The sequence below is a fragment of the Parasteatoda tepidariorum genome, chromosome X1 (genome assembly GCF_043381705.1).
Source record: "Parasteatoda tepidariorum isolate YZ-2023 chromosome X1, CAS_Ptep_4.0, whole genome shotgun sequence".
NCBI lineage: Eukaryota > Metazoa > Arthropoda > Arachnida > Araneae > Theridiidae > Parasteatoda > Parasteatoda tepidariorum.
In genome coordinates this window covers 77,525,621-77,540,948 of record NC_092214.1, presented here as the reverse complement: position 1 = coordinate 77,540,948, position 15,328 = coordinate 77,525,621, and the positions used below count along the sequence as shown (strand labels likewise).

The 15,328-nt window shown below is 28.2% G+C and overlaps 2 protein-coding genes across 4 annotated transcripts in view; one reads left to right on the top strand and one right to left on the bottom strand.

The window, feature by feature from the left end:
• Positions 1–7,842, top strand: part of LOC107445260 (chloride channel protein 3) — an 83,513-nt gene extending 75,671 nt beyond the window's left edge. For both annotated transcript variants that reach the window (XM_021144638.3, XM_021144637.3), the window contains 4 exons: positions 1,912–2,019; positions 2,230–2,348; positions 4,949–5,043; positions 7,231–7,842. In XM_021144638.3, the coding sequence (XP_021000297.1) occupies positions 1,912–2,019; positions 2,230–2,348; positions 4,949–5,043; positions 7,231–7,321 (413 nt within the window). In that variant the 3' untranslated portion in view covers positions 7,322–7,842. The remainder of the gene's footprint in view (positions 1–1,911; positions 2,020–2,229; positions 2,349–4,948; positions 5,044–7,230) is intronic.
• Positions 7,843–10,264: 2,422 nt separating this feature from the next.
• Positions 10,265–15,328, bottom strand: part of LOC107443595 (chitin synthase chs-2) — an 84,886-nt gene continuing 79,822 nt past the window's right edge. For both annotated transcript variants that reach the window (XM_043053560.2, XM_043053559.2), the window contains exons 16-17: positions 13,491–14,231; positions 10,265–10,919 (exon numbers count right to left, since the gene is read on the bottom strand). In XM_043053560.2, coding sequence (XP_042909494.1) covers positions 10,609–10,919; positions 13,491–14,231 — 1,052 coding nt within the window. In that variant the 3' untranslated portion in view covers positions 10,265–10,608. The remainder of the gene's footprint in view (positions 10,920–13,490; positions 14,232–15,328) is intronic.

Genomic DNA, 15,328 nt, shown 5'->3' with positions numbered 1-15,328 from the left:
AACCTCATTTAGTGAATTCTGACTAAGAATTTTTCACACATTCATTTAGAGCATTCTTCCAACTTACATGTAATATGAGAGCAATAGAATGTGCTATGACTAATTAATATTCATCTGCTTCTTATCAGCTGTTGTCAAAAAGATACCTGGCTATTAACAAAGAAGCATAATAAAAAGAGGGATTAGCTTTCTCATACAAAGAGATATGTAAGGGGGTTATGTTTTTATTTTGTTAGTCCAATAATGCCAAGTCACCCATTTTGGGATCTCATATAAACAACTCTGAAACCTCTTTAAAATAATTTTCTTGCCCCTCTTTTTATTATGATTTGCAAACAGAACTTTTATTATCCATAGGCAAAGTTTATAAATGGCCTTATATAAAGTATTTATATTAAAGATTTTAAAAATAGGAATTACATTATTATAAACTTTTTGAAAAAAAATTTCAACAATGCTTTAAATGTTTAATATTTGTTGAAAATTATTAAATTATACAGATATCTATTATCATTATTTACTAAAAAAAACTTTATTCTTTATTCCCAAAAAGGTGACTTGGCACAAAATGGGTTTAATACAATCCTAAATAAGTTCAACTTGCTATTGTATTATTTATTTGAGAACAGGATTTCTACCCTCCTGTACTAACTTGGAAAATTTTGTTAGATATAATTGCAACCATAAAATACATGTTAATTGTTTCCCTCCAAATTTTAGTGAAAATCTTCTATTTCTGGATGATCCAAAAAATCAGTTTTGACAATGCATAAATACTAGTGAATGTAATCTTACGATAAAAAAAAATTTATATAACATAATGAGATTAAATTATAAAACAGATCAAATATATTTTAAATAACATTTACTTTAATCTTGTTCTTGAAAAAGTTGTGATGCAAGAGAATATAAAGAAAAATATAAGCTAGTTAAAAAAAAAATTCTGATTTTAAATATTTAAAATACATTTTTCGAAATATTAAGCTGAAAAATCAGCAAAGGAATCATCAAAAAGTATGTCTAAACATTCAGTATAAAGATTTTCATTGTCCCCAAAAGCCAGGTTTACTTTTAAAAGTAGTGAATGTTTATTCCATCTAGTTCATTAGATGTTATACATCGTGAAAATGCATTATAATTTTTTTGCAAATTATATTCCTAATCACATTTTATATGGATGTTCTCTTCAAATTTCTAACTATTAAAAGGGAGTTATAAGTTTTCTTAAACTGATAAATCAGTATAAGTACTTACCCAATTTGTAGTAAATTTTTTCTGTAGGCTTTTAATGTTATTAAGTTTTACGTGGTTAAAAAAATTCTTATAAGTTAAAAATGTTTTTACTCTTTATTAATTTAAATTATAATATTTAATTGTTACAAATTATTGTTCTGCATTGAATTATCTTTGTAGTTTGTGGTCTGTCTTAAAATGAAATGCAGCATTTTCCATCCATGCAATTAATTTTAGAAACATGATTGAAAAAGAAAAAAAAATTAAAATATTATTAAGGTACTGAAACATTTCCCTGCTTCCCTGACTTAACTGTTAGACCCACATTATTCAAGTTGTGGTTGTCCCTTATATTTTGATGGTTCAGAATCTGATTTCCTTGTGGGTGAAAACATACATTTTATTAGAGAAAATACTTTTTGTGTCTGATTTTTTTAAACAAGATTCTCAAATTGAGTAACATAACTAATTAGCTACAGAGTTATTCTCTGACCTACATTTTTTATAAGTAGCTACATTTTATTTACAAAACAAATGAGATAAATTTTTATCTTGTAACTAACTAGTAAAATTGTAAATGTTTTATTTTTTAAAAAAAACTTTATTAGCAGGATCTTATTTAAATTTTTTTACTTTTACAGTTAAGTAGTTTTTAATTGCTTCATGTTTCATTTTCAGAAAATTTACTTAACTCTACTGATCACAATGGATTTCCCGTTGTTGTATCGTCTGAAAGTATGTACTTAGTGGGCTTTGTATTACGCCGAGATTTAAGTCTTGCTCTTGGTAAGTATAATTTGTTATAATTTATTTGTAAGGTACATTATTTACAGTTTATTATATACTATATGAGTCAAGTATTTTCCTGATGATAATAACTGTTTATCCTAAATTATCTTAAATAAAGATTAATTTAATTGCGATTATTTATTTTGTTTTATTTTAATCACAAATACTTCTTAGTACAATTTTATATGGCTCTTTCATTTATCTTAGCAAATGCCAAAAGAACACAAGAAGGTGTTGTTAGAAATTCTGTAGTCATCTTTACTTCTCATATCCCAACTCCTTGGCATGGTCCACCTCCTGTAAAGCTCAGAAAAATTTTAGATCTGGTAAAATTTTTTACTTTTCATTTGAATTTTTGTACATTAAAAACGCTGCTCAATGCACATTTGATTGAATAAAGAACAGTTCCCCGCTTGTGAAAGATAAAAGTTGTTGTGCAGTTAGTGGATTATTGTATTTGTTCTACTGTAATACTGTCATTGTTCAAAATTTTTGTTTTACAATCTGTGCACATTTCAAACGTATAAGTTTCAAACAACAGCTTTATTATGAAATTAGATAGAACATTAATTTCAATTGAGCTTTTTTAGTTTTGTAGTTAAATATTTAGAATCTGTTGTTAAAAACATATTTGTACCTTTAATCTAATAAAGTTTAAATAAATAAAAAAACCTTAGCTATACGAAACATTTTAGAATTGTTGCGTTTGAACTTTTAGAAAATTTTGGAATTTGTTATGCAGTTAAAGTTATCATAATTTTCAATCATTTAATTTATGTGGGTGCAGAGCTTGTTCACTTCCGCTCTGTGACGTGACATCCAGTAATTGCTACACATTTATTTATTTTTTTGCTTTGAGAACAAAATTCATCTCAATTACTTAATGCATTCGATTAAGATTCTTTTCTGTTTCATAAACTTGTTGGCAGCATTTAAATTAATTACTGTGTCACAATGCTTTATTTCTATTCCTATCATTTTCAACTAAGTTTTATATAAACTCTTAATAACAAATTTTGGTAAGTGCTAATTACATAAATTAGAAGCTCTTAGTTCATCAAAAACAGTATTAAATGCAATTTATTATTGTACAGTGCACAAAAAAAAATGGACCACCCTGAATACTTTTTGATCTAATAATTAGATCTTTATGTTCTAGGACTCAATCTTCATGATTCGAGGGGGTGACCTCAAATATGCTAATTAATTCGTAAAAACGTTATTTTAAGTTACAAAATCAGACACAGAAAAGTACTTTCATTGAATAAGCATACCTTTTTTGATGGATTCGGATTTCTGACCTTCAAAATTCCGCAGTCTGGGAATTATGGTCCCCATAGTTTGGTCTGGAGAACCATCTAAAGTTTGGACTCCTTAAAGTTAATCTTACTTTTTGCGTATTTTGCTATATCATGAAAAAACATTTGCGCACAATTATACAATTCATTGATATAATCAATTTCACTGAAATTTTGTATTTTGCCATGTAAAATTATATTCTTTAAAATGATGTAAAACATTCTATAGCTTATAATTCAGAATTTTTTGACCAGTATTTAAACAAAATGATATAAAATGGTAAATATTTACCAAAAATTATTTTTTGTATGAAATTATCTTTGGCTAAACAAATTTTATAATTGTGTAAAAATATTTTTCAATTCGTTTAAAAAAAATTTGAGATATGGCAAAATACACAAAAAATTTAATTAACATTAGAGGGTCCATATTTCCCAGATTGCGGCTACCCCCTTTATTTTGGAGGTCAGAAATCCATCAAGAAAAAGGTATGTTTATTCAGAGAAAATACGTTTTTCTATGTGATTTCGTAGCTTAAAATATCGTCTGTACTAATTAATTAGCATATTTGTGGTAACCCCCAGAATCATTAAGAATGTGTCCTAGAACATGAAGATCCGATCATTAGATCAAAACTTATCAATGGTGGTCTGTTTATTATTTTGTGCACTGTTCATTAGCAACTGTTACCAATAAACGTGTGGAAGAGTCTGACTCAATTCATTGACAATCTTCGAATATTTTTTTTCATCATAAGATTTAACCAACAACTCTAACTTTACAAAATATTTGTTATGTTGAATTAAGGGACCATCAACAAATTGCATCAAAGTGGTGAAGTTTCTTATTTAATCCGATCAATTTTGTTTGCGTAATGTTATAAAGAAAAAACATCTTTATTAGATAAGCTTATCTATCATAAAATGTTATTGGTGAGATGTGCGGTCATATACTTATATACTTTTTTTAGAATAAGAACTCAAATCTTGTATGTTAGAGAGTTAGTTATTCCAAGAAATTTAAATTTTTCAATTTTGAATCTCTTCAGTTTATTTAAAATTTAATTATAATTTAGTAATTTTTTTTAAATAATTGGGTGCATTTTAAAATAGTGGAACAATTTAACTAAAAATTATAAGTTCTGAGTAAACAATGTTAATCAAATTAAAAATTTTTAAGCAAAATATTCAATCTTTTGATTTTTTTTAGAAAAAAATTATTGTAATTGAGAATTAAAAAGTAAGGACATTTTGAATCAACTATGGAAAAGTTATGTAACTTAAAGGGAAACTACTGAATGGATTAAAAAAACTCTTTAATCTTAATTTATATTATTTTAGTATAATACCTCTTTTAAATTATAATTTTTATTTTAGTTTAATTCGAAAGTCATGCTTCTAAAGTTTTAAGTTTCTGTGCAGGTTCAGCTTTTGATGGCATATCAGAGAAACCTTATTATAATTATGTTTATTTTTTGTCTCATTTAATGCTTTTTACTTGGCATTTTTACTGGTGACTATTCTTTGCGAAGAAGGTAGATTATACAGTCTGGGCTTATGTTTGATTTATATGAATTTTCTATGTGTTATATGAAAATAAGTATTAAAATTTTTTTATTCTTTTTCAGGCTCCTATCACAATAACAGACCAAACTCCAATGGAAACAGTAATAGATATGTTTCGCAAACTAGGTTTGAGGCAAACTCTTGTTATTCATAATGGGTGAGATTTAGTTTTTGAATATTTCTTCGATAATTATCAGTCAACTTTTCCCATTTTTATGGGACATTTTTCTTGCATTTATTTATAGTAGTATGAAATTTTATGCTCTATATCTTTTTTATTTTTTTAATATAATAAATTTGAGTTTCAATAATTTTGACCAAAATTATACATAAACAATTAAAGGAAATGTATATGCAGTGAAGCAGAGCGATGAAGTTCTTAAGGATTGGAAAAACTCTACACTCTACATTTTGTAAACAGCTGAGACTTCCAGGTTGGCATCCATGCTATTTCTCACAAAAGATTTTGTTTATAGAAATGACATACAGTACTGCCACAAAATATCTCCAGTTGTCGACACATCATAGAATAGATTCTCCATTATGCCAGAGATTTTCGTGGTTATTATTTTATGATTTTCAAATTAGATTAATTTACAAATATTCTCCTTGTATTGTTAAAGCAGGTCATTGAAATTTGTGTTGAAAATGCTATGTTTTCAAATTAAACATACTGCTAAATTTTACAAGAAACAACAAATGACATTTCAGCCATAATTTGATTCATCACATGCCCAATTTTGTAAAATACTGGGTCAGACTCATGATGAAAGGATAAATTATTGAAACTTTACTTTCATTAAAGAAATTACAAAAACGCTGTTGCGTAATTATATAAAAAGATAAATCACTGTAAACATTAAAATTATTTCAAATGAGTCATGTCTGCTAAAAAGCATTTTTTTGTGTCTGTTTGTCAGATCTTAACAGTGAAAGATTCGATAAGAGATATTTGTTCACTAGTATGGTTTTCTAACATTCTCCTCTTGTTAGTTTTGATGTGGAAGGAAACTCAACAAAATTTGACTGATAAGAGGTTCTGTGTAGTATTTCAGAATATTACACAGTATTATTGGACCAATTAAGGGATGAAATCAAAAAGAAATGGCTCCAGATGGCAAATAAAGAGGTTTTTTTCTCAACTATTTTAATACCTTCCTTTCTTATAGAATGACTTGCAGAGTCTGCAGAAATAAATATGGATGAAATTTGTTTTACTATTATAAAGCCTTGATGAGGTATAATGAATCTTTCAACTACAGCGAAAAGTCCCATATCCAAAATGGCCAGGACTTCCACTAGTCAGGAAAATAGATTTTTACGATTAATAGGTCTTAGTGTTGAACAAAAATAAAACTATCGTTTTCCAATTAAAAAAACGGATGATAATTAGCATCAATTTAATACAACGAAGTTTTCTTATAAGTTGAATGGCATTTAACAAACTAAAGAATGTTTAGTATAATGAAATATGTGTATTATTAAAAATAAATAAAAGGGAGCAGACAATAATTGGAACTTTCTCTTCAAATAAAGATTATCTTTTTTCCCCTTCGTACTGATTATTGTTCCACTCCCACAAGTAATCAGATAAAAATGACATTTAAAGACAAACCTCAAATTCTCAAAGTAAATTAATCTGATTTCATAAAAAAAGTATCTAAAACAAGGAACAGAATTAAGATCTTTTAATGACAATGTCTATAACTTAAAACGAATTAAATCTTGTCTGGTGGTGTTCTTTTCGAATACTATTAATATTCAACTTCATTAATATTCAGTTTTTTTCTTCCTCTAAGTACTACTCTTGTCTTTTAGACATCTCTTTTAACATGCTTATTGATACTAAATGAATGATTAGATGTAAGAGAGGCGGCAAAAAGAAATAATTTTTTCTTCTTTTTTTTTACTAACGCTTTTTATTGTAACAGTTCACAAGCATTTAAGGAAGAAACATTTTATAAAGAAAAGAATTTTTTTTATTTTTAAAAAGTGTAAGAAAAATAGACTGTCTATTGGTAAACAGACATCTGGGTATTCGAGTTTGTTCTGTATATATAATGTCATTCACACTTGTTATTGTGTCTTGTAAGTGTTTCTACTGAGAAGTTAAAATGAATTTTTAAAAAATTAAAATTTATCTTACTTTCTAAGCATTTCACTTATTTACACGCTTCCAAAATGTATTTGATAAAGTTATAAAACAATTTTGATTTCTCATATACTTCTGTTCCCATTTTTGAAAGTCTACAGTAGTAATAAAATTATTTGTCACTTTGAAACTATTTTGTGTTAAAATTAACTATTTTTTATATATATTTGTGATTATTTTTATTTTTTTCAGACGACTTCTTGGCATAATTACTAAAAAAGATGTCCTCAGACACATTAAGCAACTAGCTAATCAAGATCCAGAATCTGTGTTATTCAATTGAGTCATTCATTATTGTACAAATTGCATTTAATTTTACCCACGACTTTCAAAATGTGCTTTATTGGCATACTGTTGAACATGAATTATCTATTAATGGGCAGGACCTATTGGAATTAAGTGAATCGACATGCGCTATGCAATTTCTAAGTTTGTTTCTGAAATCTATTTGTGAGGAAAATGAGAAAAAAAATTAAAAATTAGAAATCATCAAAATCAACAAATGTAGTGTCTTTGCTATAATCCTTAGATTATTTTTATTCGTTTTTATTATTCTGCTAGTCTTATTCCTATGAATAAATAAATCTTTATTGCACTGCTTTATTTATTGAAATTTTTATTTATGTGGTTAGTTAGTTGCCCAATGTATCTTAATATGAATGTTCATTGTAAAGATCATTAAGTTCTTGTATCGAAAAGGATTTCCCTTGCCTTCCTTGTCTCATGTATTATAAAATGTTACTCATTGAATATTGCATGTGCTCAGATATATATTATATTTATAAAATTTAAACCAAAGAAAAATGGCATTTTTTCTTTATCTTAAAAACATACTTTTAATGTTATGTGTAAACAACTTCAGTATTTCTAAAAAATATCTTTAATATGGATGTAGAAATATGCTATATTGTTACTGAAATCAAATTGGTTTTTTATTATTAGAAGAGTATACAGGGCTTCATATAAGCAGTATGATACAATCTGTCTACTACCTATTTATTTTTATTCCCATTTTCAAGTGAACATTTAGAAACTTTACTTATATGGAATATTTATGTACAATGTGCAGAAAAATAAATGAAACACCCTGAATAACTTTTGATGTAATAATCGGATTTTCACATACTAGGAGTCAAACCTAATGGTACGAGGGGATGACCTCAAATATGCTAATCAATTTCTGCAGACAATATTTTAAGTTACGAAAGCAAATTGCACTCAAAAGCATACTTTCTCTGAATTAACATACTTTTTTCAACAGATTTGCACTTGTGATCCAAAAAATATAGGGGAAACGACATTCTGGGTAATATGGTCTTAAGAGTATGGGCAGGAGAGTAGTCAAAAGTTTGGACCCCTTATTGTTAATTTTACTTTCTGCGTATTTTGTCATATCTCAGGAATTTTTTAAGCAAACTAGAAAAATATTACTCCCAAATATAAAATTTGCTTATTAAAAATAAATCCATGCAAAAAATAGTTTTTTCCTGGTGTTTATTTTTTTTGTAAGGTATACAGTTTTTTACATCATTTTAAAGAATGTAATTTTTTAAGGCAAAATTCAATATTTGAGCAAAATCGGTCAAATAGTTCCCGAGAAGTAGAATTTTATAATTGTCGCAAATTTAAAATTAGATTTCCTCTAACTTTTTTCTGACTATAATCTGAAACTGTAGACTCTCAGCCACACTTAGATTAATTTTATATATCTATTCACATACATATGTGAGCTGCTTGCTCAGTACAAGGATCAGCTTATAATCCGTTGCCAAATAGAAAGATAACACATAGACATATTGAGGGTTATGGCGAGATACAAACTACCTCCATGCTTTCCCTTGATTTATTTAAGAGGTCAATGTCTCTTGGCTCCGAAAATCTCAACTAATTGCTTGCATGCCTTTCATTTTCAGCTTGCAAAAGGACCTAGGGTGCTCAGTATAGATCCGCTTTTGACTGTTCTAAGTGCTTGTCATCAGGCTGCCTAAGTGGGAGAGCCATCCTCTTTGTAGAGGATGAAAGTTTTGGTGACATGTCTTCGGATCATCCTCAAGGATGTTTCCCATACCGTCTATAATAGCCCAGTGTGCAGCTCTAGTGCAACGTAGATTAACTACTACTACCAATCAGTCAAGTAAATTTAGGGTTTCTGTAGCACTACATTTAGGGCTATGATGAGAATTGAACTCGCTATCTCCTCGCTTCAGAGCATTTGTCAAAATGGCAGTATTTTTCGGCTAGAGAAGCCTCTTACTTTTCAAATGAATTCTCTTTTAGCTTCCCTTCATCACTTGTATGATGCATGATGGTTAGTAAAAACATTTAAACCCATCTAAAATTAATCTGGTGTTTTTTTATTAGGGTTAGGCTGAAATTTTGGACCAATTTTTGCCTAACGTGCTGATTAAAAAGCAACGCATAGTTTAGCCTAAAATGGCTGTCTGAGAATTCAGCTAAAGTATTATTTTATTACTTTTTAAATGAAAAATTAGGCAGTGTGAGTCTTTAATTGCCATGTTAAAAATAGGAGAATGTAGCAAAAACTGTTGTGGCACTGGTAGTAGCAGGAGGCCTAGAAAAGCAATGGAGAATTGCTTTTCTGAACTATTCTGGCTGGAGTGGTTTGTCTTCTATAATGTCTCTAGGTAAAGATTATAATTATGACCTAGTAAGTATTATAGCTGTTTAACATATTAAGGTATAGCTTAAGAACCAGTCATGCTGCATGTGAAAAAATAGTGTATGCGAATTTGTAGTTGCAAACAAGGACCAGATCAGTGAGTTATTCACAGATAAAAAAATTTCACCAATCAAGTTTTTGTCTGATTTTTTTTTCCTGCAGTGAGAATGATATTTAAATCTAACTTAGTGGCGAGACAAAGCATTAGGTAATGTGTGCACAGCTTGGACGAGCTTAGGGTAGTCAAAATTGGCAAGTAAGATTAATGTTTAGTTAAAGTTTAGGATCCTTCTCAAAGAATGCGATATTTTTCGCATGTGAATGAAAACCAGATTGGTGAAAAACTCACCCAATCAGTTAACCATTTAAATGCAAAAAAAAAAAAAATTTGCATCTGGTGAGAATGGCCGTTTATGTAGAAAGAGTTTGAATAAAAAAACTGATTAGGATTGAAGATGCAATGAGTTTTTCTGCTTAAAACGCTTATCGCTGGGCAAAAAGTTTAAAAGTTAACCATTTAGACAATTTTAAAAAATGACTCAGCTCGATAGAAAACTCTTTATTGGCCCTAGGACAATGGTTAAAAATATAGAAACATAAAATCTTTAAAAAATCACATTTCATAAAATCTCTGAACATAAGAATATGTTCATATAGAATGTTTTAAGTTATTTACATAAATATACTTTCACATACAAAACAAGAAGTTCGTTATTGCACAGTTATATGTAAAAAAGTTTTTTTTAAAAATTGCAGAACTCAAGTGACCTTTTTTTCAAGGAATTTTAAGTGCACTTTGTTTTCAAATTTAAAGAAAATTTCTCACTTAATCGCTTCGGTGGTTTGTTAGTAATGCAATATTTCTTCGATTTTGAAACAGTGTTTCATAATTATAAATGACTTTGTCTTCGTCTTTCGGTTAAACTATTTTTTGTTTCATAAATTTGTAAGCTTATGTCATCAGGATCAAATGCTTTGTTTCCATAACTGGTATCAATACCACCATTAGGCTTAGCAAAAACTCTTCTTAAATCGTTATTCTTTGGCCGACCATTTTTATTTCGAGCATTGAAATCATTCTTAGCACCAAGTGTTTCCATTCTACTATTATTGCCAAGGAGGTGATTACGCCGTAGTTCGAGTGCACGGATCGTTTCTCGACTACGACCAATCTTGTTAAGACCATTCAGAACCGGAGTAGCTGCAAAAGAGTGTTCAAAATTTACTAAAACTCAGTGTTTATATGGGTCATTCTCACGAAAACTGTCATTTTTCAGTTCATAAAATCCCAAAAAAGTAAAGTGAATAAAAAGCTCTGAAACTTTTTATATTAATAGAAATATGTAATGGCATTATAAAGAAAGTATATATCCTATAAATTATACTTAATATTTAAATTAATTAATTTTTTAAATAATTAATTTATAATTAATTAATTTATAATAATTAATAATTAATTAATTAATTTAATAAATAAATTAATTAATTTAATAAATTAATTTATTAATTTTTTAATTTATTTTTCAAATTAATTAATAAGTAAATTAATTATTTTCACTATTTAAAAAGTGAGGGAATGACACTAATAGTGAGGGAATGATATTTTATTTTAATACATGTTTTTATCTAAGTTACATCTACCTAAAGTTTGAAAATGATAACATACTAAGTATATCTAATATTTATTATAATTTAGTCTTATATATTTAATAGTTTTTACAGGTTTGGGAAATAAAATTGGCTGGCACGATTGAACAAAAAAAAATTTAATAATATACTCATCTTGAATCATTCCCTCACTTCAGCGTCATTCCCTCACTTTATACACTAGTGAGGGAATGACGAATTCAATAAAATTTAAAAATAACAGTTAGGCCTAATTAATTTCTGAAGTCAATCACATACAATTATATTCATACAAGAAAGCAACATATAATTATCCACTTTCTCGATGAAGTTGTATTTTATTTTACTCTAAAAAATGACATGAGGGAATGACAAATGTAAAAAATTTTACCTGGTTTGATTCATTCAAATTTATTCCACAGCAAAGCTTCTTTAAGTTGAAGATGGAAACATACTGCAATTTTGTTCTATGATGCCAGTTGTTAACTTCTGAAGTTTTTATTAAAATATTTTTATTCTAAGAAGATTGCAGGTGATAAGAACATTGTTGTGAGGGAATGACGCGAAACACTGGGGACAAAGTTTAAAATAGTGCTGTGTTAATATTTTTATCAGAAATTAAATTTAAAATTTATTTTCTGAATTCTATATTTCAATATTCTCAAATAAAAAACACAAATTTGTAAAAAAAAATTTTTTATTTCAGAAACAATTTTTTTCTTTTTTTAAATCAGCAGTGGGGACAAGTGAGGGAATGACATATTGGTATATTTTTATTACCTAAAATTAATAAAAAATAAAAATTGATAATTTTATTTTTATTCTTTTGTTAGCTTGCATTCTGAAGGACACTTTCCCTGAAAATTTTTTTTCGTAAGTTGTAAAACAAACATAAAATATACTGGGGACATGAAAATGACTGTTTTTGTGAGAATGACCCATATAAATATGAATTGCAAGAATTAGTAAATATGCAATTACAAATGTAAATTTCCAATTAAATACGAATTTCAAAAAAACTTTCCTCTGAATATTATTTTTCAACGAATGTGGATTTCTAATCACCAAAATATGTTCAGTAGCCTTAATCTGGAAACACTGACTTAATAGCTTAGTTGAGATAAGGTTCTGAAGTTTGGATACTTTAAAGTTATTTTTCACATTAAGAGTATTTCGCCATACCTCAGGAACTTTATAACAGTTTTGCACACAATTATGAAATTAGTTTTTCCAAAGAGGAAAGAAATTTCAAAGTTAACAGCGCATAAGCTGCAAGTGCATAGAATTTATAACAATTACACAAAGAAAACAAGAAAGGACAAATAAAGGAGAGAGAAAAAAAATATTTGAACAATCTTTTTAGCAGGAATTAAAGTAAATCTTTTTTATATAAAAAAATAGCTAAAAATTAAATGCAGACGGATTAACAACTGAAAAATATCACTTTTTTGACCCACATAATTATATCCGCAAAATTTTAATATATTAACAATATTTTTCCCACTACATTCTAATAAGTTTTACTTTCATATTTTGTAATCTGGCAGCTTAGTTATGGAAATATATTTTAAATAATTTTTGTAAAGTTATTGTAAACTCATGACATCTTTACCCATTCTCTAGCAGAAGAGCTGTTCAAAGTTTGGACCCCTTAACGTAAATTTTGCTTTTTGCGAATTTCACAATATCTCGAGAATTTTTTGAGCTAATCAAAAAAAATTTTCACAATTACAAAATTCGTTTATCCAAAGATAATTTCATGCAAACAATTTATAATAATCCCTTATCATTTTTTATTATTTTATTTAATAATGGCCGAAATTTTTTTTAGATTGTACCTCTAAATGTTTTTATTCTTCTATATACAGGGACCCCACCTAACCTTGGGGGACTGGTTTACATTTTTGTCATTGGAAGTTAGGCTTCTTCCCCTTCGTATATTCTTTGCCGACAGCCCCGGCACTGCTCAGGGATCAATCACAGGACTACCGAAAAAATAAATTATGGAAGTTACATTTCTAAATCATCCATTTTGATATGAAATTCTTAATCTTTTTGTTAGCAATATTTTGTTGATTTTAAGGATTTTTTTGGTTTTGGGAAATTTTCCCAAAGAAAGGCTATACACAATTTTTGGTGCACTTACCAATGTGTCCATTTTCTCCATCATGAAGATTCATAAATCTTTTTCTGAATGCTACATCTAATGTACCAATTCTGTCTCGTTGATTTTTTCTTTTTTCTAAGTTCTGAATTGTCTTCCTCTTGGCTAATCTATCTCCATAAATCGATTCATCATCATCTATGCCCCGCAGTCGTTGAAGCTGTCTAGCTATCTGAACGGCATTTTTGTCTATGAATGCATCATCGCTGATATCATCCACCTTTTGGTTCCAACACGACAGTTCTATTGACGCCATGATGTGGGACAACGTACCAAATCGGTGAAATAACATGGCCACAAATTGAATAACAAGAATCAAAGCAAAGAAGACAGCAAACACTAAACCAATTGGTTCAAGCTCCAAATATTCTTTTTCGATATGGACTTCACTAGTTTCAGGATTATAGGTAATGTTGGTTTTAACTCCAAGAGGCCAGTCCAAATGTAATTGATCTTTGTTTAACTGGAGTAAGAATACTATTAAAATAAAAAGAGCATTGAACATGAAAAAAGCAAATACAACTTTGTTCCGTAGTTCCTTGAGCTCTGAAGCTACGCGAGCTTGATGTTCTTTATTTTGTTCAATAGGATATAAATATTTATCAATAAGATCTTTCCAGAATTGGATTTCGGAGGCTGCTAAGTATTCAACTTCTCCACGTTTTAATTCTTTATCTTCTATCCAGTATGGATTAATCAGATCATCTCGCTCTTGCTTAGGTTCTAGAAAGAAAATTAGTATTAACACATAGCAGGTTTTGACTCACTTAAATGGACAACTGACTTGGAAAAATTGGTAGTTCATTTCACAATCAAAAATTTTTGATTGATTTAATGTAGGGTTTAATGGCACAAAGTCCGAATAAGGACATGCTGCGCCAAACAATACGGTATAACAGTTTAAAAGCTAAGGTCAAAGTGCTTATAACACTTTCATTGTACAATTTTTATTAACAAAATGGTACAAATTTATAAAATCAGATGAAAGGTATAAATAAATTTAGATAAAAGGGTATGAATACATTATAAAATACTATGAGGGAATTGATACGATGTTTGCAAACTGAATAAAATTGTAGATGCTTAAAACATTCAAATATTGTTAAAAAGTACCAACAGCACGCAAAAATGTTAGGATAATGAATGCCATTCAATAAATCCTGTATACATAAAATTGAACCCCCAAAAAGGTAAAACGTTGTTGGTTAAAACATGGGCCAATTATTAAAATGTGGTGAATTGTGAGCGGAACATTACAAGTATGGCATTGAGGAGAAGGTTCTTCAACTAGCAAATGAAGGTGTGTTAACCGGGTGTGACCTATTCGCAGACTGCTACCAAAATTTTTGAATGGTATTCTTTCTGATTAATAGGGAATTTTAACGTTAATCTTTTTAAGATCCCTTTGAAGCAGCCCACCTTTTATGTAAAATTTATTGCATTGTAAAATTGCTGTTATTCAGAATCCAATATTAGAAGCGAATAAAAGCTATTTTTCAACGTATAAATTCAAATAGCTTTAATTTTGACACTTAAAATGTATTGTTAATTTTGACATTTTCCAAGACTGGTCTATTTAGAGGAAACAGAATAAAGAGTTGAAACCATATATGGCAACGTTACTTTTAAAAAGTAACGAGTAAAAGAACAAGTATTTTTAAAAAAAATTTGATTTTAAATCTTCTTATTTTAAAAAGTAACGAGTAAAAAGTACAAGTAAAAGTACAAGTACTAAACAAAAAAAGTAACGATTTAAAAGTACATTTTTAGGAAATCGAAAATTCAAAGTAACTTAAAATTTTATTGAATAATATTCTTAT